This window comes from Gorilla gorilla, chromosome 1 (assembly GCF_029281585.2).
Source record: "Gorilla gorilla gorilla isolate KB3781 chromosome 1, NHGRI_mGorGor1-v2.1_pri, whole genome shotgun sequence".
Lineage (NCBI taxonomy): Eukaryota > Metazoa > Chordata > Mammalia > Primates > Hominidae > Gorilla > Gorilla gorilla.
The window spans coordinates 49,675,326-49,697,420 of NC_073224.2; the positions used below are offsets into that span (position 1 = coordinate 49,675,326).

Here is a 22,095-nt window from a genome sequence, read left to right on the forward strand (position 1 = left end):
ATGAAACTCTAGGATGTCAGTAATGCATGGTAGTCACAATCTTACTGATATCATTTTGAAATGCTGATGAAACTCGAACTGGTTAAAATCACTAGTTGGAAATATACATATAATCTAATAATTTGAAAATCATCTTAAAGAAGCTAGTTTCAAACACATTTTAGACAATGTTATTAATATTTTGCATACATATAATGTACCAAATGTTATCTTTTCGTGTGTTATCTTAAAAATTAATTGCATTTTTAATTAAAAATAATTTTATTGTATGTTCTTATTACAAAAGCAATACATATTACTCGCATATTTTAGCATGATTTTATTAATCCAGGAGATAAACATTTCTCCAGAGAAATGCATCTCTTGGTTTACACTTACAATAAAAATCAATGAGAAACAAAGTATTCAAAAAAAATTCACTGTCCCTTAACATCGTTATTTTCCTTTTACAGAAGACAGATACCTACATTCTGGAAATTTAACTTAAGTTAATATGACATTAGACTTAAAAGCTCTAACTACCTAAATTTCTACAAAAAAACCCAAACAAACAAACAAACAAAAAAAACCTGACAACATAAATTATATTACATTCTGATTAAATACATGCAAACAGTGACATGAAAACTCAAAAATGCCTTACATGGATAGAATAAATAACTAAATATAAACATTGTCTGATCATCAAAAGACAGTTTTTGATGCAGAGAGAAATCCATATCACAACAAAATCATTATAGTACAGCATGCAGTAGGCAGCCAGATGAAAATCATCTGCTACAGGGTACGGAGCCTTCCTGAAGGCAGCTTTGTACGTAGAAAAGCAGCTCCTAGTTGCTGGACGCTGAACCGCCTGCAGCCCAGCTTATCACATCTTAGGTAACAGAGTCCTGTATCATCCACAGTATAAAAGAACCATTTGAGAAAAGCTACATATCGTTATTTTTCTTGCTACTCACCCTTTTGCCCAGCAAGTGAGCATTTGAGTGAAAAGGAAAAGAAAGAAAAGTAAAGCTAAAAACATACTATTCTTTAAAAAAATAGACTTTCCTTGCAAGATATAATATCCTGTGGGGATTCCATACTCTCCTTCAATAACAGTGACATGTCAAAACCACATTTACAGAGATACATTCATACATTTGACAATCACTGGGGAAGAGTTATCTGATTTGTCTGTAAGGAAAAGCGAATGACTAATGCACTGAGGCGCTGGTCCATGACCCTGCCACCCTAACTTTTATATGAGAGACCAGTGACCACAATAGTGACCAGTGGCCAAGAGGCAGGTATCAGGAGACTACTGCCCTCCAAGTCACAGCCACAGCTCTCTCAAGGACTGTATCATGGTGACAGAGCCCACAGAGGGGCGTGTCTCCTTCCACCTGTTCTGAAGCCAAAACACTCCCTGATCGGGCTGATTCTCAAGGAGCTTTCTTGACTTACTCACGTGATATAAATGGCACTCTACTTTTCTGTCTAGCCCACATTCCCAACCACCCAGGAGAACCACATCAGCCCCATCTTGATGCATGAGACGCACATGCATCAAGTCAAAAGTACAGTAGCTACAAAAGGGAACTTAGAAGATGGGTATCCATTTTGGGGAGTCTTGCAGTCAGATCCTGTCCTGAAGGGCCTGGAACAAGAAAAACTTCTCTAAATGAAAAGGTTGCCACTGACACTGTTCTTCTATCAAGGCAGAAAAGATGTTTTAGGGACTGAATTTCTCAGAAGACCCTCCATTCACCTGGTGATTTGTCTCTTGCTTCCAATGTGGCAAATGGTAACCGCTAGCATATGTATATTAGACTCTAGCCTGCTCGCCTGGAACAGTGGCAGAGACCAGCTCTTACCTTCTCACTTGAAAAGTAAATCTGAAGAAGTGCATTTGCACTTTGGGCAAAAAAGAGCCAGCAAAGGATGCAGACAGTCACAGGTAGGATGTTAAATGCCTATACAGAATGAGATTGACCAACTTGGACCAAACTCAGCACAGAGATGACAAAAAGTCACTGGTTCAGGTTGCTAAATGTTTTGAGGCACAGGGAAGTTAAATTTTTCAGTGTAACTGATATTCCCATTAGGCAGGAGGGAAGGAAATATGGTGGCGTTTCTCCAGGCCTCGTTTTGGTGGCCCCCAAAGTCCAGTTCCCACTTAACTTCCTGTTCTAGCCTCTGTGAAGCTGACAGCCCAAGCTTTTCAGTAGATCCCAGTCGTTTGGAGAGGTGAGGCCTGAACATCCACATCATTAGCAAGGCAACATGAGGGACGCTGCGGAGGGGCGTCTGCGCACAGCCAGTGTGGTCTCTGCTGCCTACGAGCCAGAGAGGAAGAGACACAAAGCTATTACAGCACCGCCAAGCAGCGAACATAAAAGTAGAACAGAATCCTTCCCCTACCTTCCCTCCTCCCTCAACCTCCCCATCCCCACATCCATACACATGCATGAACACACTGGCGTGCCTACACACACACCTTGACTACCCGAATGGCGTAGTCATGGTCTTCTTTCCCTGAGGAGCTGACCTCGTGACCATATTGGACCAGGCACTCCTTTCAGACCTGGACCATAAGCTACATACCCAAGATATGAAGCAGGAGCAGTCAGGATCCCTCTGGTAGAAGGAAATCGTGTAGGCTATGTCAGCCAAAAGACCATGCCAATAAAGTGACACTGTAGTCAGGGGCTACTTGGCTTCTGAGGAGGGTCCCTACTATTTTAGTTATACGAGTCCATTCTGAAACCAGTCATCAGAGCAGATCAACTTCTTCCCATTAACTGGCATCTAACATTTTACCCTGTGGGAAATTTTTCCCCTAGAACAGTGCTTCTCAAATGTTAAATGTGCATATGAATCACCTGGTCATCCTGGTAAAATGAGGATTCTGACTCCGGAGGTCGGGGATGGGGCCTGGGATTCTGCATTTCTAATGAGCTTCTGGTCTTTGTTAAGGTAACAAGGAATAAGGCATGAGAATGGTAAAACAATCCCATCTGTATTTCCTGTCTCAAAAAAAATTAAATGCTGTTTTATACCCTTGACCATAATCTCTTTAGAAATGGGCAAATCACATTTTAGGAACAACAGTCCACTAAGTGCTAAAAAATCTCCAAAAGTTTTCTTTATAATACATAATATGAGTTACATGTTGCTAATGGGAATTACTGCACAGTGCAGTGAAATGTAATTGTTTCTTAATTCTTGCATAAGTGCCAACAGGAACACACAACTATTGAAGTTCATGTGCTTTCCATAATGTTCTTCCTATCTTCCCCAGAAGGTGGCAGAAGAGAGCCATGGCTACACCATGGTCTTCAATTACAGTGCGAACTTCTGTTGGCTTGTCTGAGTCTGAATCCTTGTGCAGCATGAGGCAAAGTTTTAGGGGTGGGGAAGGGATGGGAAACACAACTGAAAATACTAAACAAAAAACCCAGAAGCCTTCTGATAGGTTCATGTTACTCAACAATTTTATTTACCCATTCTACACACACGCACACAAAAACACATTTCAAATACAGTTATGCACACTTTAAATGGATCTGAGTGGCATACTTTGTTATCAGTGTCACCCGATTAAATCAGAATGTTGCTAAAGACTTATGTTCCTATTTCAACAGAGCAGTGCCTAGGAAATCTACAGTAGAACTCTCTATTCCTAGGCTTCCCAATCTGACCCATTCCCATTCAACCCAGAGGTGCTCAGCCCCACACCATCCCCCTTCCCAAAGGGCACCATATATGATCAGCCCTTTGATTTTGCCATAGCAAAACCATCACCATACCAGCATAAGTTGATCTTCTTGTTAGGTCAATATAATAAAAAACGTACATAAGCAATTCAGATACAAAAACATTGCGTAGGTAAACATTGGTCACAGATATCCAGTGAAAGGCTTACTGGAAAAAATACTTTTGCCAACCCTTAAAATCAATTTTTAAATGCCAAATTTTCTTCTAATTTTTACTTACTAGATTAAACGTAAAATCCAAATGCATGGCTGACTAAAAATAGCAGCCCTGTCCAATGGAATACAACATTCCAGAACAGGGTAAGCTGGGGACACAGAAGCTTCAGAAACGAACAGTGGAACTGAAGTCCTGCCCTAAAGCAGGGGACTGGATGAGATGACTTCAAGTAAAGGTAACAACTCCAGGCTCTGAACAGGCATTCCCTTAGCTGAGTTCACAAAATACCATAAAAGTGATGCATAACCTTTATCTTGTACAAAATAATGAGAATTTGGCCACTACTATATAAGAAATATCTATTTAAAATCATAGTGTACAGAACTCCCCTATAAAGAAAACATGTGGAGTGCTTAATTCCTTTCTTTGTTAGACACATTTAATAGACAGAGAATTACCATAATGTACATACACTTCAATGGATACAATCAGAAAGCAGGCAGACTGTCAGCTTACAGACCCTAGACCGTTAGTCAGGCAACACCCAAATTTTACTATAGTCTATCTATCAGTCAGCGCACAGACACTACTACAGTCTGTCAGTGACAAACAGATCCTACTAGAGTCAATCAGCACACAGATCCTACTAGTCTATCAGTTGGTCAACATATAGACACTACTAGAGTCTGTCAGTCAGCACACAGACACTAAAGTCTGTCTGTCAGTCAGTCAGCACAGAGATCCAACTAGAGACAGTCTCCTGGACAGTATGGGTCTAAATTAAATCCCTGGACACACTTCTGATATCTGTGTCACCTTCAGGGAAAGTCGATTCTACCCCACCAGTGTTGCAACCTGACTCAGTTGTTACATATTTTCAATCAGTCAAAATACATAGAAAAGCTGGGTAAATCTATCAAATTTCTTAACAATGAACACAACATGGCTTCTGGGCTTGGCAAAGACAATGGAATGTGCATAAGATTACATAACCCAGATACAATTCTTCTGATTACTGGATACTTTTTCCCTTGCCCATTGGCCACTCCAACCACCAATGAGTTTCTGTCAATTAAGATCTGCTCACAAAAAAAAAAAAAAAACGAAAAAAAAAAGTAACATAGATGAATTTATTTCCAAACAGCTATATCATATGTTTCTTCAAAATGCCAGTGTCTCTGAAGACCAAATGTGGGTTGCAAAGAGGATTACCCAGATCCTCATATGGAATACTCACCCATTCAGTCTAGGGGTACAAATATATTGTGTCCTTAACTCCAACTTCTTTGGAAACAAACAAACAATAACAACAACAACGAAACACCAGAGGCAAAGATATAGGGCAGATCCCTAGCACAATGCAAGTTTTTAGAAGCTTTTCTTATTCTACTTTAAAACTCAGTGTAAAAATCATCCCTTTACCAAAACAAAACAACAATACAGATAAGAGCTAAATTACAATTTAGGGATTAGGAGATAAGAAGAGAAGCAGGTTCTCTAAATCTGCTTTAAAATTCTCTTTCAAATCTGTCATAGTCTTGAAGCAAGAATAAGAAAACAGAATAATTTCCCTTTCCCCACTTTAGACAAGTAAATTTATAAAAAACTTTTTTAGAGGTGAGGTCTCACTATATTGCCCAGGCTGGTCTCAAGTGATTCTCCTGCCTCAGCCTCCCAAGTATCTGGGACTACAGGTATAAGCCACAGCAACCAGCTTATTCCAGTAGATTAAATGCTAATGTCTTTACCTATTTCTCACAAAACAAAACTTACAGCCTCAGCAGAGAGTACTTTTAAGTCCATTTTTATTTTGTAGGACTTGTGATAGACACAGTCATAGTAATGTATACAGATTACCAACATGCATTCAAGTAAGACCAGGAGAGAAAAGATGAGAAGTAGAGCTGAAACTTCTCTAAAATTTGGAGTAAGAGCTCTTTTCCATTCTACATTCTCCTGGCTTCTTCCTGCTAGACTTCTCTGAAGGGATCTTGCTTTAGAGACTAAAGGATGCTGAAGCCCTTGCTTGCCAAATTCCAATTTCTCATGTCCTATCTGAGGATAAGACCACCTCAGCTCCTCTTCTGGAGAAAGCAAACTAGCACAGGTGCGAGTGGGGAAATAATGGCAGGCTGAGAGCCAGAATGAACATCCCAGTGACCTGTCTCTAATGCTGGGTTAATGACAGGTTAACACAATGCTAGCTTGTTAGAGAAGTCCCCTTTTGCTAAGAGTGGGTACAGTGTTAATCCAAAGTCTGTGGATCAAAGTGCTCCCTATTCTCATTCATTAGTTCTGAATTACCCTCACCTCACAGCAGAAGAAAAGACTGAATGCCCATTTGGGCTACAGATGCCACCATCCAAGCAAATGTGGACAATGCAACCTTGTAAAAGTGCCAAACACGCCTCCCCAACCATATCTCATTCTCACACTGGTGGTGGTGGGGGCATCCCCATCCCCCAACCCTTGTAGTCTCATAGCCATAGGACAACAGAAAAGTCAGGAGAAGCGATGTGATGGTTGAACACTTCTAGACTCAGACTGTTGCTATATTGCAAATGTCCATTTGTTATAAATTACATGTCCTGTCTCTTAAAATAATCTTCCTCTGGACAAGGACCTTTTCTTCTACTTCTGTTTATCTTTCCCCTATCCCTGCCCCCACCAGCCCAAAGCACCACAAAGACACTAAGTACATGTTATGTAACCACTAAACAGGAATAGCAGGTTACTTAACATCTTGGACACAATTTTGAGAAGAATCTAGGTAAGCAGCCCTTAGAAGCTGGCTATGGTATCCTACTTGGGACATACGAGTAAAGGACTCGGGGTCAGGAGTCAGTTGCCAGTGATGACAACCTTTATCATCCTGCAGGGTCTGCACCTCTCTCCAGGGTGCTTAAAATCCCCAGCTGCTATCTAGAGACAATTATTTAATTCAGTGATTTGTTCCACATCACTCAGCAAAGTAAAGGGTTAAAGATGGGACTAGAACCTAGAATAACCCTCTGAAACACAGCAGCCTGCCTTCCGGGGGTTATATCATTTAACATATGATCTGCTCAAACATCAAACCCAAAGAACTGTCCTTTCAGGACTATGAGGAATTCAGAATTCCTAGGCTGACACTTTTGTCTGAGAAACTACTATCCAGTATTTTTCCACCTAACTTCCTAAGGTGGAGTTCTTAACCCGAGCTATGAATCAGAATCATCCGGGAAGCTACTTAAATACATGCATGTCCAGACCCAGATCCCAGAGATTCTGAGTCAGTATTAAGCATAAGGTGGACACAGGCATGTTTATGATTCAACAATTCTAAAGGGGATTCTAAGGAATACTCCTGGATGAGAACCACAGCAAAAAGTCTTCCATTACCAAATGAAAACACCCTTGGAAAATAGCTAACTCCTTCTCACTGGTTACCTCTAAAAGACCAGCAGATAACTTTAAGGTGGGGAGTCACCTATCTCTTTTTAAAATCCCATGAGAACCCTAAACTTGCCTCTCAGAAAAACATACATATATTCGTACATTTTGCATGCAAAATTGGGAAAGAGAATAAGCCATCATGGTCATCAAGGGGCTAAGAATTTCTTCCCTAAAGATTTTCTGTTTAACCCTACAAAGAAAATGAAATGACAGAAGTGAATAGAGAAATACAAACAGTTACGAGCTAGATCCCACAGGGTTCCAAGGACTTCTCTAGACATCAAGATGAGATAGTTTCTCTTTATGAACAAAAGAATACTCCAATGAGAGAGATTAAATTCATCATCAAGCTTTTCCACATTTGGGGAAAAAAAATGGTCATGTAAAAACTATTTTGTTTTGATGTTTCTTTCTTCTTAAGGACAGTGTGCTGAAATTATTCAAAAATAAGCAGTTTTAGTGAACTCTTCTCTGCCTCTTGCCTTGAGCAACTCAAACATCAGTGGTGACTCCTGAATCTAACTGCCCTTCTAAACAGCCCCAGAGGATACTGGCTTTGGCAGGAAAAGTTGCTGTGATTGGCAAAGAACCTGAGAGCCATGGGAGAAAAGACATGACTGCTCTCTAAGAGCCCTGCAAGAGCTAGAGCCCACCCTACTCTCCTAAACCCCACTCTGCAGACCTCAAAAGACCCAGGCCTGACTCTAAATTAAAAATAAAAACCAAGACATTTCCCACATGCTCAGAGCCAGATTCCCCCAGGGCATCGAAGACTTAGGACTGTTTCTCATGAAAGGAGGCAAGAACTCTCACCCTATGTCTACTTGCAAACTCCAGAATATTCTGTGGATGTTCTGTAGCCTGGGCTGGCCCTTGCAGGACCTGGCTGGAGAGGAAGGGAGAAAGGAAAGGAAAGACTCCTCCAGTCCAGATCCATTTAGACCCACTGCAGAAAGCATCAACTGGGCCAGACTTGTCTCTTGTCAATCACCCCTTCCTTCCTAGACAGACACCACAATGCCATGCATTACACTGGACAATCCAGAGGGGACATGAAAGTGGGGGAAGAAAGCAGTCAAGTAAGGAGTGTAAGGAAAACACACATTGAAGAGACAAAAGTGAGGGAAAAATAGACTTTTTGTCCCCCGACTGCTCACCCGCCCTCCATCCCCCAACACTTCACCAACATGAGGACATTAGTGAAGACACCAGGGAACAGAGAGAAGATCCAAGAGTGTGGGGCATGCTCAGCCCCAAGGGAGTGTATCTTTTTCCTCCTCCTCCAGATCATCCCATCTGAGAATCTGTCCTAAAAGACTCAATTTGCTAACTTGCCCCTGGGTGAAAAGATGTTTCAAACTGAAGAACAGCTTAAGTTGTCCTATAAACACATAACCTCATGTTCTGTGTTAAGATTAATGGTGAAGTGTCAGGGGTGGGCGTAGAGGGAGGAAGTTAATGACTCCTTGGTGATTAGTGACAAGGGCAGGAGGCCAGGGCTGGAGGGAAACACACAGTTACACCACCGGAATGCTGACTTGGGTCTTCGGCTAGTCGGCCCCTTCTTGCATGTCCTGGGCACGGAGAGGGCTGAGGGGCTTGAGGGGCCGGCTCCCAACACTGTAATTTCTTGGACGCCTTATTGTATTCGAACTGGACAGAGGCGTAAAGCTGTTCCTTCTCATCCTTACAGGGGTTTGGTTCTTGGGGAAGTTGTTCTGATTGGAAATGGAGTGACACCATACAAATGAAAGCCAAGCCAAAAGCTCACTCATACAGGTTAATAATGCGCTTGTAACCACAACAGCTTCCCTCACTCCTGCTCCTCTGCACACAGGGTCCCTCACAGGGCATGGCCCATGGCCTGGCCTCCTAGCATCAGGGGGCTAAAAGGGAGAAGCTCCTTGAGCATAACATTCCAAAGCAGGAAAAAGACCCAAAGAAAGGAAGGGGCTTATTGAAGACCACACAGATTACCAGGGACAGACCTAGGAACAAACCTACACCTCTTGACCCCCACCTTATAGGCTCCTCTGGACTCTGCTTTCTAAAGGGACACTTGGGGTTGGAGGGGGGTAGTAATTTGCATTTCACTTCAGCCAAACACTTTCCATATTTAATTGGATTTCCAGGAGCCAACATTCAAGGTTAAGACTCATGAAAGGGGTACTAATTTAAAAAAAAAATAATTCCAACATCAGTTTCAGACGTAGCAAACTACGTTTGGACGTAAGTTCTGAATCTGTTTCCCTTTTGTACATAAAAGAAACCCCAGACTCTTGATGTCAAAGCTTCAAAGACTCAAGGTGGCAGGGAAACTGGTGTGTTCATCATGGGAAAATACTTACAGTTGGCTTGTCACGGTGCGTGTTCACAGCCTCCACGTTAAGTTTAATTGTTTCCACTTTGCACCCTGAGAAAACAGAGGAAAGAGAGGACTTAAAGAAAAAGGTTCAATGGAAAATTCCTTAGTTATGGGAAAGTATACCACAAAGGAATGTACGCATTCTGCAATACACACAGTCATGCATACATCCCTTTCAAAACAGAAGGCACTGATGGAGCTTCCCTGGTATATAGGGATAATGAAGCTGAACTCTAGACAAACTTCAGAGAAAATTCTGACCTTCCTCAATTCCCAGCTCCCGCCAGCCCCTATGTGCATAGTTACCATAGGCCACAGGAGTAAGTTTGAAGATGGTATGGAGAGGGCATCTCAAGTATGGTAGCTCATCTGAAAACAGAAAGACCAGGCGAGGGAAGTCTCTTAGTATTATGGAGTAAGGTCAAGTTAGTGGAAGAAAGAATCTACAGAGCTCATAATGAGTTTCCCTTATTTTGACCACCTCTTAGAGTTGTACAACTCCTCCCTTAAACCCCAGACCACAAAGCCACCCAACCTTCTGAGTGGCTAAGGAAGGAAATAAGGCCATCTTAGATCCTTCCATGCAGGCAAAAACAGGAAGTATTGTAGCCAGAGAGCCCAATGGAAGGGGGTCACCTGGGTACAGCAAAGGCCAATAAGGTCTGACCACAACAGCTTCCCAGCAGCTCAGGATGCTGAGCTCAGCATCCACAATGCAGACTTCCCAGGAGCTCCCGAAGATCGGGAAGCGAAGTATGGAAGAAGGCAATGGCACCTTCTTACTGCCCTTACCCAGAAACAACTGCTGCTCCTAAGATACCACCCTCCTAGTAGGCAGCATGGCAGGCTGGGAATATTCAACCACTGTCCTGATGCTGCCAGGAGTGTCAGCATGACACTGGCCCTTGAGCCAGGCAGGATCAAGGAGCACCAGCGGCAGCCACTCTCCATTGGAAGCTTTCATAGCAGCAGAGTGAACTCAGCAAGTCATTGACTCAGTGGCTGCTGGGAGCCCCACACTGCTGTCTGGAGAAAGTACTCTAATTTGAGCGGAGACAGGGAGGTCTGTTTCCCAGGAATCCTGGTGCCACTGCAAGTCCAGCCCTCTCCCACTGGATGTGTCTCCCAGCCCCTCCCTCAAAGGCACCTGCGCCCTTATCCAAGAAGTAGGCCAGGAGGCAGCGCATGACAGCCTGGTGGGAGATGACGAGGACATTGCCCTGACGTTCCAGCTCCATGATGACAGGCTCTAGCCGCTGCACGAGGTCCTGGTATGACTGTGGAGGGAAATGGGGCAGGCTGGCAGGAGCCCAGGTGCAAGCTGGCAGCCAAGTCAGTGGCTGGACCTTGGAGACTAAGGGCCACTTCTTCTTCCTCAGCTGGCTTTCCTCCTGGAGGCTCAGTGAGTTTACATCACCTGCTAACTGCCCCCAGCCCTGGTATCTCTTGAGAAAACTCAGATCTTTCAAAAGCAATATTTAGACCAAGAAAACTACAGGTTAAGAAGAGGAAGTGTGAGTTCAACCTGTGTGTGTGTGTTTTTTCTTCCCACAGATTAATACAGGCAGTGAGACAAGAGACTTCTAGGGGTTTCCTGTACCTCTGCCATTCAGTTTTATTTAGTTTTGCCTCACACATCCCTAGAGTATGGAAGCCACTTAGACAAGGAAATAGCCTAAAACACTAGGGAAATAATTCCTATCCCATATATTTACTTGGTGACTCCACTTACTTATGTGGGGGTGGGATTGAGAGAGTACAAGGAAAATAAGAAGTAAAAATGATTGTGTTGATTCTAAAACATACTGAACAGAGGATGCCTTGTCACCCTTATCCCTGGGAATCTTAACAATTAATGAGGCATTCGATTGTCTAAGCTGAATGAAACCAAAGTGACCCAAGGGAAGGACGATAAATGATGCCTAGACCCTCCAAATCACATTCAATCCTTCCCCCAAATTAAAGCTAAACACTCAGCAAGGGTCTAGGCAGTCACTTTACATGACAGGGGCGTCTTACCTCCCCACCAGGATATCGATACAGATACTTCTCTTGATCTCGAAGTGCAAACTCTTCTGGGTACCGCTTCTCAATCTCTGCATAGGTCATCTCTTCACACACACCCTGCAAAAAGCCACTTGAAGCTGGCTTGAAGAGATAGACTGTACCACACCAGCCCCATCCCAAATAAGGAAGATGACATTGAAGAATGCTAGTTTCTTAGTACGTGCCAGGCACTGTGCTGGGTCCTTTCATGTATTGCAGCTGCCTGTGACCAGAGTGTCACAGAGTGTCTGTGACTCACCGGGTGAGGACCACTGCCGGAAAGAGGCAACTTCTCTAGCTCAAGCTACCACATTCTCCTACTACTGGGGGGAACTTACAGGTCAAGAAAGTCAAGAGGCTAAAAGGAACAGGAAGCAGAGAAGGAGGGAAACTGAAGGGACTGGAGACCTTGCATGAAAAATAAAAGGGTAGAAGGAAGGAAAGAAAAAGAAATGTCGGCCGGGCACAGTGGCTCATGCCTGTAATCCCAACACTTTGGGTGGCCAAGGCGGGTGGATCACAAGGTCAGGAGTTCAAGACCAGCCTGGCCAAGATGGTGAAACCCCGTCTCCCCTAAAACTACAAAAATTAGCCAGGCGTGGTGGCAGGTGCCTATAATCCCAGCTACTCGGGAGGCTGAGGGAGAGAATTGCTTGAACCCGGGAGGTGGAGGTTGCAGTGAGCCAAGATCATGCCACCGCACTCCAGCCTGGGCCACAGAGCGAGACTCCGTCTCACAAAAAAGAAAGAAAGAAAGAAAGAAAGAAAGAAATGTCTACTTTTGTACTCAAGAAGAGAGAAAGCCAAGAGAAATTTTGGGAAAAACTTTTCCTGAATAGCTGACCAAATGATCTAAGCAGAAAGCAAAGAAGTGGGTTGTTAGCTATTTATTTTTCCCAGGAGGCAAATATACAAAGGAACAAAATGATTCCTTGTTAGCCCTACTTTCCCCAGGTGCCAGAAAGGCTGGCTCAAAAATTGGTTTGGGTCCCATGATTGGCACAGGTACTGAATCAGGCAGGAAACCCCTGATTAGGGGTGCAATTGTCCTCCCTGAGCCCCCGAGCTGGCCATAGAGTCAGCTTCCTCAGAGTTTTTACTTGTTGGTTCTAGTTTCCTAGATAAAACTGTCTAAATAGTGACTTCTGAGAGCTCCTGCCTGAATACGAGACTCTTGTTGGCTTTTCTGGGCCTTCAGAGCTTCCTACTCACAGCATCAATCTCATTCAGAATCTTCCACTGCTCATAGGGCACCCCGAGAGATTCAGCAGTCTGTATGGTCCTCTTCAACTGGCTTGTCCACACTTTGAGGTCTGTTATTTCCTGTTCCTCCAGAAATTTCCTTAGAGCTTGGGCAAACTGGGGTTTAAAAATGAAAATTAACGGTAAAAAGAAAACACACAGACACACACACACACACACTCAACACACACATACACAAAGCCTGCTAACTTGGCCTGTAATGGACAACGTGCACAGCCATGGTCAAAATCCATAAGGTGCTACGTAGTTAATATAAACCCAAAAGGAAATGAACTTTAACTGGAGCACCCTGTACACTGCTAAGTACACAAGTTGTGCCCAATGAATATCTGATGGTTGAATGATCACAGCAGAAATGGGTCAAAGTTAGCTACACTTCAATACAGAGCTAGACGCAGTGAGCAAGAACACACCTTGAGCACTTGCCTGACTATGAAACCACAGCCTACGTCCAAATGGGATTTAAGTAAGGAGATAAAATAGATGACCTCAGCCATACCCTTCTAACTCTAAGCCTAGAAAATCCAGTGTGCTGACTAATTACTCACCTGCTTTCCCCGCACCGAGAGGCCAGAGTCACCCCCAATCTTCCCCAAGAGATTGAACTCGCTTTCTCCATGCCGGCAAAGGTAAATGGTGCGAGGCTGGACGTGGATATTCATGAGGTAGTAGACTATCTTGCTCTGGATGTAGTCCTGGACTCTGTTGACTAAAAATCGCTGGCCCACGTTTATCACCTTGATGAAAGAAAGATCCCTGGGACAGGAAAGGAAAAAAAAATTCCCTAGGTAAGAAAATCTGAGAATAAGAATCAGAGGGAAAAGGATTTCTATAGGGACTTGCAGGCTCACAGCTGCTCTTCCTCCCCTCCTCTGTCACACCCACGTTTATGGAACCAAATGGTAGGAGATTAATTACTCCTTAAAACCAAGATGAAGTACAATTTCCTGAACTTCTAGTAAGTTTGTACCATTTCCTCAGTGCCTGTAGTGTGACATGTAATGTAGATAAATAGGATAAACAGAATTCAGCCTTCCCATCAGGGGCTAGACTAGGTGACCTGAAGATTTTGCTAAGCCCAAAATTTGGTGAGAAGAATAGGCCCCTTTTGAGGCAGTTAAGACCTGGCCAGAATATGGCATGACGAGCAATGAGGGGAAGGGAAGAGGCAGCAGAAGCACAGACAGAAATGTCTATATACTCCCTGCATCTACCTAATCATGCTTCTCTCAAAGACACTTTCAGACATTGCTTGCTTTGAGGCCAACATGAGATTGTTCTCTTTATAAAAGTCGTAAGTGTGGCTGGACGCGGTGGCTCATGCCTATAATCCTAGCACTTTGGGAGGCCAAGGTGGGTAGATCAGGAGATCAGGAGTTTGAGAACAGCCTGGCCAACATGGTGAAACCCCATCTCTACTAAAAATACAAAAATTAGCCGGGCCTGGTGGCGGGTGCCTGTAATCCCAGCTACTCAGGAGGCTGAGGCAGGAGAATTGCTTGAACCCCGGAAGGGGGAGGTTGCAGTGAGCCGAGATCGTGCCACTGCACTCCAACCTGGGCAACAAGAGCGAGAGACTCCATCTCAAAAAAAAAGTCATAAGTGCTTATTTTAAATTAAAAAATCAGAAAAAATGATGGAAGGATGCAAATCACGCATCACCCTACTACCAGAGATAACATATACAAACATACACATGTATATATATGTAGATCTTCTGTATGTTTTTCTAGGTGGGACTTTGTTCCAACTGAAGAATACTTTTATGCCATATCTAGAGGTGGTTTTCAGCCTCTGAATTAAGGGGATTCTGGGAAACCCACTTGAAGGAACTGAAAGGCTCAAAACATTAAACAGACCACTGTATTAAGTGTGCCATGCACATTAAATGTGCCATTTGCTTGGCTGCAGGTCTGTATTATATGAATAGAGCTGTTAACTGCCCTGAATGCATGCTCTTTCATGAGGCCACATTCTTGCAGATTTCCATGTGTACACCATCTTTCTTCAACATAGACTTGGTTTTGTTATGGCTCATATACCTCACACATGACAAGTTAATCTATAGTCTACACCATACTGCCAACAAATGCTTCCATAGTAACAACAGCTGGCATTGATCAGACATTTCTCTGAGTCAGGCATGTTCTTGAGGGCTTTGCATGTTATATATATATAGAGAGAGATAGAGAGATAGATATAAAAAATATGCAATATGTAATATATACGTTATGCTATAATATGCATGATATACACACAAGCATTAATATATGTAAAATATCATATAATATATATAAACTTTAAAAACTGATGACACATCTCCAAAGGGTATCCTACAACACCCCCATTCAGATATGGAGCAGTGATTCTCAACCAGGGATGACTGTGCCCCCCGGGGAACATGTGCCATGTCTGGAGACATTTTGGTTGTCACAGCTTGGAGGTGTTACTGGCATCTAGTGGGCAAAGCCCAGGGAAGCTGCTGAACATCCTACAATGCACAGGACAGGTCCTACAACAAAGAATTACCCAGTTCAAAGTGCCAATAATACTGAGATTGAGGAAATCATGCTCTAGAGACTGGAGAGAAAAAAATTGATAACAAAAAACACTTCCAGCCAGGCGCAGTGACTCATACCTGTAATCCCAGCACTTTGGGAGGCTGAGGCGGGTGGATTACTTGAGCTCAGGAGTTCAAGACTAGCCTGGCCAACATGGGGAAACTCTATCTTTACTAAAAAAAAAAAAAAAATTGCTGGGCATGGTGCCGCACACCTGTGGTCCCAGCTACTCAGGAGGCTGAGGTGGGAGGATCACCTGAGCCCCGGGGGCAGCAGTTGCAGTGGGCCCTGATTTTGCCACTGCACTACAGCCTGGGTGACAGAGTGAGACCCTGTCTCAAAACAAAACAAAACCAACCACTTCAATTTTTCATGTACAAGATGCAATCCACATAAAAGCCACAAATCCATACCTTATTTCTCTGGGATGATGTTAACACTGTAGATCTAGATTATCAGAAGGAAGTTAGAGAACTCAGGGAGAAAGGTTATTTTCCCAGATGAGACCTTTGCCTTGGGCCCTTCAAACCATGGCCTTAAACCTTACTTGTCATAGTTGTCTGGGTCAAGAGGTCGGTAGGTAACTTTGTAGCATTCAATTCTCTTCAGGAAGTCCTCCATCACGTTCTCTCTGTTCCTTTCAGGATAGTCAGGGCTTGACACCTTAACCTCCTGAAATTATAGGAACCAGTAAAGGCCTCATCAGAGGTCTGCCCGTAACAGTCCTCCTACAAATAGCCACTGCTAAAAAAAAGAAAAAGAAGTCCATAAATGTCGCCTTTCACTGGAACATTGGCACTCCACTCATTGAGTACCCCCCGCCCCACCCCGCCCCGTCCCGTCCTGTGACCCTGGCAACCAAAAAAGTTAAGACAACTGGGGAGTCATGTGCCTGCACTTGGCTGAAGGACAGAGGCAGTCACGCAGCCAAAGCTGCTCCTGGGCCCCAATCCCTTTATGTACTTTCCTGAGAAAACAGAACAGGCTCCAATGTTTCCCTATTACCACTCAGAATAGGGTGCATGACCCCAGTGCCTGACTTGGGACCAGATGCCTCTTCCTCAGATGATCCCAAGTTCCTACGGCTGGGAGAGCACCTGCATAAGACCATGTACAGATATCTACTCAGTCCAGCAGAGCACAACCCATCCAATGGGGACTGGCTTACATTGTGACCCCACAGGGAATAAGGAGCTCAATGTATAGAACACTGACTAGAACTTTGGACAATTGCTGGGGAGATAACCTTCCTGTAGGTAAGTCCTGAAATGAAGAGTCTGATCTATTCTTTTTTTTTTTTTTTTTTGAGACATGTTCTCACTCTGTTACCAAGACTGGACTGCAGTGGCACAATCATGGCTCACTGCAGCCTCAACCTCCCTGGACATGTTCTCACTCTGTCACCAAGACTGGACTGCAGTGGCACAATCACGGCTCACTGTGGCCTCAACCTCCCAGGCTAAGGTGATCCTCCTGGGTTCAAGCAATCCACTTGCCTTGGCCTCCCAAAGTACTGAGCCTACAAGCATGAGCCACCGTGCCCGGCTGATCTATTCCAACATCTAGGTCTCAACATCCAGATAATACCCTGAGCACAGGGCCAAGAATCCTACAACCTAAACCCTGGTTTCAATTCAACAGCTAATTCTTACTTGATTCCTTAAAGCCTCAGTTTCCTCTCCCAAGAGAAGAGTGTAGAAGTACCAGATGGGCCTCTGGCAGATAGAAAAGATCTCTTTGTGATGTTAAACATGTCTATTTCTCTCTTTCATTACGAAAACACCCCTCCCCAACAACACACACACACGCGCGCACACACACACACACACACCCCCCACAACACACACAGCACAAAAGGTGAAGAGGAGATGATATGTAGGGGTGTCACCAACCAGAATATTGGCAGCAATGACATCAGGATCATCACAGACGGATTCCACAAAGAATACCTGGCCATGGAGAGAAGGCAGTGATAAGCAAGTCAAAAATGCCAGGCTGTTAATTAAGAGCACATGCTTATCTACCCCACCCAGCCACCACATCTCCCAGGATTTTCTTCATGATAGTGGCCCTCAAGTCCTCCTCATAGCTCTTACCACAGCCCCTGGGCCTCAAACATACAGGCTAACGGTCTGAGAAAGGACCTGAATGAAAACACTCAAGGACTGGGGGAATGCTCTGAGAAAAGAGATTCAGATATCCCATCCTGTCCTCACCCACTAGAGTGAGAGATCCATGCCTGTAGCCTGACTCCCCACCTCTACTCATCCCTTTTCCTCCAGCATGGAGTCAGATCCTACCTTGAAGGAATTCTGTTCAGCAAAGTTCAAAATCATGTCCCTCCTCTCCCGGGTTGTATTGGTGGCATCAAACACCTGTGAAGAAAGTACACAAGGTAAATGAGCAGGAACAGAGAAACGGAGCCCCACCACGGCAGACTCAAGGTGGGGCTGGGTAGCCAGGCTGCTGCAAGGGTGGGGACCAGAAAGAAGAAGCAGCAGATAAAGCTTACCGCAATCTGACCATTCTCCTCAGTGAGATACGCCTTAACATCTTCCAGCGCCACCAGAGCACACTGTCTGCCATAAGAGCAAATGAAACCAGCAAGGAGAGCTAAGCTCAAACAGTCAGAGACACAAACATTCGGGTGGCTACAGAAGTCACATCCCTGCCCACTTAGTTTCCCACTGTTCAAAACCTTTCTCTAACTAGATCTTTCAACTTTCTCACTGAGGGTTTTCACACCATCCTATAACCCCTTCCTGCCCCTGCCCCAATGAACAGATCTTAGCCCTCTTTAGACTTCTCCTACAAGCACACAGGTATCAATCACCCTGAGCCCTGTTCTTCTGACCACCCAAGCCCAAGGTCACTTGCCCATCAGATAATTTCCATTTAACTTCCCCATAAGATATTTACTGAGATGAAACCAAGCCCTGTCACACCAAGTCTCATGACGGCCAAGAAAGAGCTGACCTGGAGATCAGGCCTTAAACAAGACTCACTTGCGGATCTTCATGGCCTCCTCATTGTCATGCCGAAAGAAGTCATAGGACTTATAGGACTTGACCGCTTCACGCCGATACACCCCAAGATTAAACACTGTAGAAGACACCCAAATCCTTCAGCAGCAAAATAATATGATGGCCCCACCAAATGGGACTTGTTTCTTGGCCTAATGTCGGAGTGACCAAGGGGATGAAAAAAGCGGCAGCATGGTAGGTTGGGAACAATATCAGATTAAGAGTCAAAAGAGTTGGGTTCAAGCCCTCACTTTCTAGACCTTGGACAAGTCTTAAGCTGTCTGAGGTTTCAATTTCCTCAGCCACTCTGTCTATTTCACAGAGACACTGCTAGGGTTATATAAGATGATGTCCATGTAAGGCTTCTGAAAAGGTACAGCCCTATGCTCATCTAAATCTTAACAGTCCTATCAAAGGCATTCCCTCAAAACTAGGCCAATCCACCCACGCCAGGAGGAGACAAGTCTGGGAATAGAGAATAACTCCAGTAAACCAGAAAGCAACTGCTATTTCTGCTAAAAGCACCCTATAGCATTGATGCCAGGAAGAATAAGTCTCCCAGAGACCTGTGAGGCCCAGGAACTAATAATTGTCTTTCCAAGAGAATGAGCCACACTTACCTTTGGTGGGGACTCCAATCCAGTTGAGGTAGCGTGTTAGTTTCTTGGACACGTAGGTTTTACCCCGGGCTGGCAAACCAATCATAACGATCAGAGTCGGGGAGTTGGTCATGTAGGAGGCCCATGCTAGAAGGAAATGAAACAAAATAAAACGAAATGACTAGAGTCCTAGTAAGATTTTTTGGTGTTTGTTTTTTTGAGACGGAGTCTCACTCTGTCGCCAGGCTGGAGTACAGTGGCGTGATCTCAGCTCATTGCAACCTCCGCCTCCCAGGTTCAAGCGATTCTCCCGCCTCAGCCTTCCGAATACCTGGGACTACAGGGGCCCGCCACCATGCCCAGCTAATTTTTGTATTTTCAGTAGAGATGGGGTTTCACCATGTTGGCCAGGACGGTCTCAATTTCTTGACCTCATGATCCACCCACCTCAGCCTCCCAAAGTGCTGGGATTACAGGCGTGAGGCACCCAGCCCCGCTGGGGTCTAGTAAGGTTTATACACTGAGCTACGAACTTCATAGTCATAATCTCATTTTATCTTCATAAACCTGTGGAGCAAAGGTTCAGCAAGTCTGGGAAGACAAATAAGGAGATATCAGGCAGGCCTCCTGAAATAGAGTTAAAAGGTTATGCAGGCTTCCAGAAAATGCCCAAACCAAGATACGCCTTTCCCACATGTCTGAGGTCTTCACCGCAGTACCCAAGGTGGAAAGAGGAAAAAAGTAGCAAGGATAAGAAAGAAAATAACCATGCTGCAGCCAGACATGACAGCTCATGCCTGTAATCCCATCAATTTGGGAGACTGAGGTGGGAGGATCACTTGAGGCCAGGAGTTCAAGATAAGCCTGGGCAACATAGAGAGACCCTTCTCTCTTAAAATATATATATATATAAAGATATATATAAAATATATATATTTAAGATATTTTATATATATATATATATATATATATATATATATATATATATATTTAACTTAGCCAGATGTGGGAGTGTGCACCTATAGTCCCAGCTACTCAGGAGGATTGCTTGAGCTCAGGAGTTCAAGGTTGCAGTGAGCCATGATCCTGTCACTGCACTCCAGCCTGGGCGACAGAGCAAGACTTCGTCTCAAAAAAAGACAGAAAGAAAGAAAAGTAATGATGACATCATCCTTAACATAAGAATGCCTAGAAATATAAAAATGACAGAGCTGTGAAGGAAGGTCTAATGCTTGGAGATTCTACCAGTGCAGAACTGAGCTGGCTCCTATAATAGGTCCAACAGAGTTTCTGTCTCCAGGATCCCACTCATCCCTTCAGAACCATGGGCAAGAATTAGCTTGCCCACTGCAAAAAGCCCTGCCTCAAGCTGTTTTGGCCTTTTCACTCAGGTCATGAGCTCCTCTTTAAGCCAGAATTTCTAAACCATAGTGAGATTGAGTTGGCAAAGCTTACTTGATACACATTCTGAATAGACCTCAGGAAGCTTCAGGGTAGAGCCAGCCCACAAAGGGCATCAGGGCCAATCTGCCACCATGGCCCACGTAAAAGCAAGACAATTGAGAAGCATTAACAGTCCTCAGTCTACCCTTCCTTAGTAAATTAACTTACTTCAGGAATGCTCATTTGCAGAGATAAGTCTCACTGGACAGGCAGGGCAAACTACATGTTCAGGGGACAGGTGACTTGTCTAGGGACACATAATGAGTCAAGGGTACAGCTGGCACAAGAACACAGATCTTGTGCTTCCTTGCAGCTTTTCTCCATAAAAAGAGGTTCCTCATCACTTTGCTCACAGGAGCTGGCTCCTCCCGGCCCATCTTGCTGCAGAGGAGAGGCGGGAGAAGGACCTGAACTGCTGCCGGCCACTGTCCCGGGGCCAAAAACCACACTGAGGTCATCTGGGATAGCTCAGGCTCTGCCGGCTCCAATGAGGGAAGGCCCTGCACAGGATAGGGGAAAAAGGAAGAAACACCTTCACCTCCCACTTCCCACCACTGCTTCCCAGAAGGTGCCCTGCAAGTTGCGGCTGCCCCTCTGCCTGGTACTAAGGGACCTTGTAAGATTAAGAAACAGTTCTGTAAAATGGAGGTGCTTGGATGGGAAATATGACTTTCATTTTTTGAGAAATAAATGTAGAAAGATCTCAATGGAGAAGTGGGAGGAGGGGCCCAGGTAGAGAACCACCCTCGGAAGGAAAAGTTTCCTAAGGGTGTTTGGCAAGAAGTACTCAGAGTGACCCTAGTGGTGAGGAGGGAGAAATGGAGGCCCAGACCTGGGGTTAGAGGGCTTGGCTTTTAGTCCTTTATCCACTGCACACATGGAAAATTCCCGAGTCTCAGCAGGAGCCCCTCCAAGGTAGGTAAAGGAGCAACATAAGTGATCTTCATCTGTGTTCAAATAGGGAGCTTAAAGGCAAGCAAACTGTACCCTGAAGCCTCAGCTGGCATTAATCCCTGATCACTGGCCCCTAACAAGCAGATAGCCTCTGCATGGGATCAGCTGTCTCAGGTTTAAGTAGTAAAATCCCCTGAGTCTTCACTTTCTCCAGCTCGGCTCAATGCCTGCTCTCAATCCCCCATGATTTGGCTCATTACCTGCACTTCTAGGCCTGCTTTGTCCGCACCTTCCAGCCCATTAGGCACTTCCCCCGAAGGTCCTATTACCCTCCCTAAAGTTTAAAATGAACTGATACTTGGGAGCTGCTCTGAAGGCAACCAGGGAACCAGCTGCTCTTGTTTACCCATGTGGACAGAGAATGCTAAGAACAACAACAACAAAAAAAACTGCATCCACTGGGACCTCCCAAGAGCCCTCCAGTAACGCACCTCTCGCATCTGTCCAGAATACACTTAAGCACACCTGCTACAACCAGGGCTTCTCATTTT

General features: G+C 44.4%; 1 protein-coding gene across 11 annotated transcripts in view; it reads right to left on the minus strand.

Moving 5' to 3' along the window:
* Nucleotides 1–302: 302 nt before the first annotated feature.
* PFKFB2 (6-phosphofructo-2-kinase/fructose-2,6-biphosphatase 2) overlaps nucleotides 303–22,095 on the minus strand; it is a 46,434-nt gene continuing 24,641 nt past the window's right edge. For 6 of the 11 annotated variants that reach the window (XM_055370212.2, XM_055370216.2, XM_063708957.1 and 3 more), the window contains 13 exons: nucleotides 19,229–19,354; nucleotides 18,591–18,687; nucleotides 18,098–18,164; nucleotides 17,886–17,960; nucleotides 17,478–17,534; nucleotides 16,133–16,257; nucleotides 13,573–13,780; nucleotides 12,974–13,120; nucleotides 11,735–11,839; nucleotides 10,863–10,992; nucleotides 10,022–10,084; nucleotides 9,699–9,763; nucleotides 3,455–9,068 (listed from right to left, as the gene is read on the minus strand). In XM_055370212.2, coding sequence (XP_055226187.1) covers nucleotides 8,901–9,068; nucleotides 9,699–9,763; nucleotides 10,022–10,084; nucleotides 10,863–10,992; nucleotides 11,735–11,839; nucleotides 12,974–13,120; nucleotides 13,573–13,780; nucleotides 16,133–16,257; nucleotides 17,478–17,534; nucleotides 17,886–17,960; nucleotides 18,098–18,164; nucleotides 18,591–18,687; nucleotides 19,229–19,354 — 1,433 coding nt within the window. In that variant the 3' untranslated portion in view covers nucleotides 3,455–8,900. Of the gene's footprint in view, nucleotides 2,319–3,454; nucleotides 9,069–9,698; nucleotides 9,764–10,021; nucleotides 10,085–10,862; nucleotides 10,993–11,734; nucleotides 11,840–12,973; nucleotides 13,121–13,572; nucleotides 13,781–16,132; nucleotides 16,258–17,477; nucleotides 17,535–17,885; nucleotides 17,961–18,097; nucleotides 18,165–18,590; nucleotides 18,761–19,228; nucleotides 19,355–22,095 lie in introns of those variants that run through there. The other 5 variants (XM_055370237.2, XM_055370229.2, XM_004028302.5 and 2 more) reach the window with 3 other exon arrangements.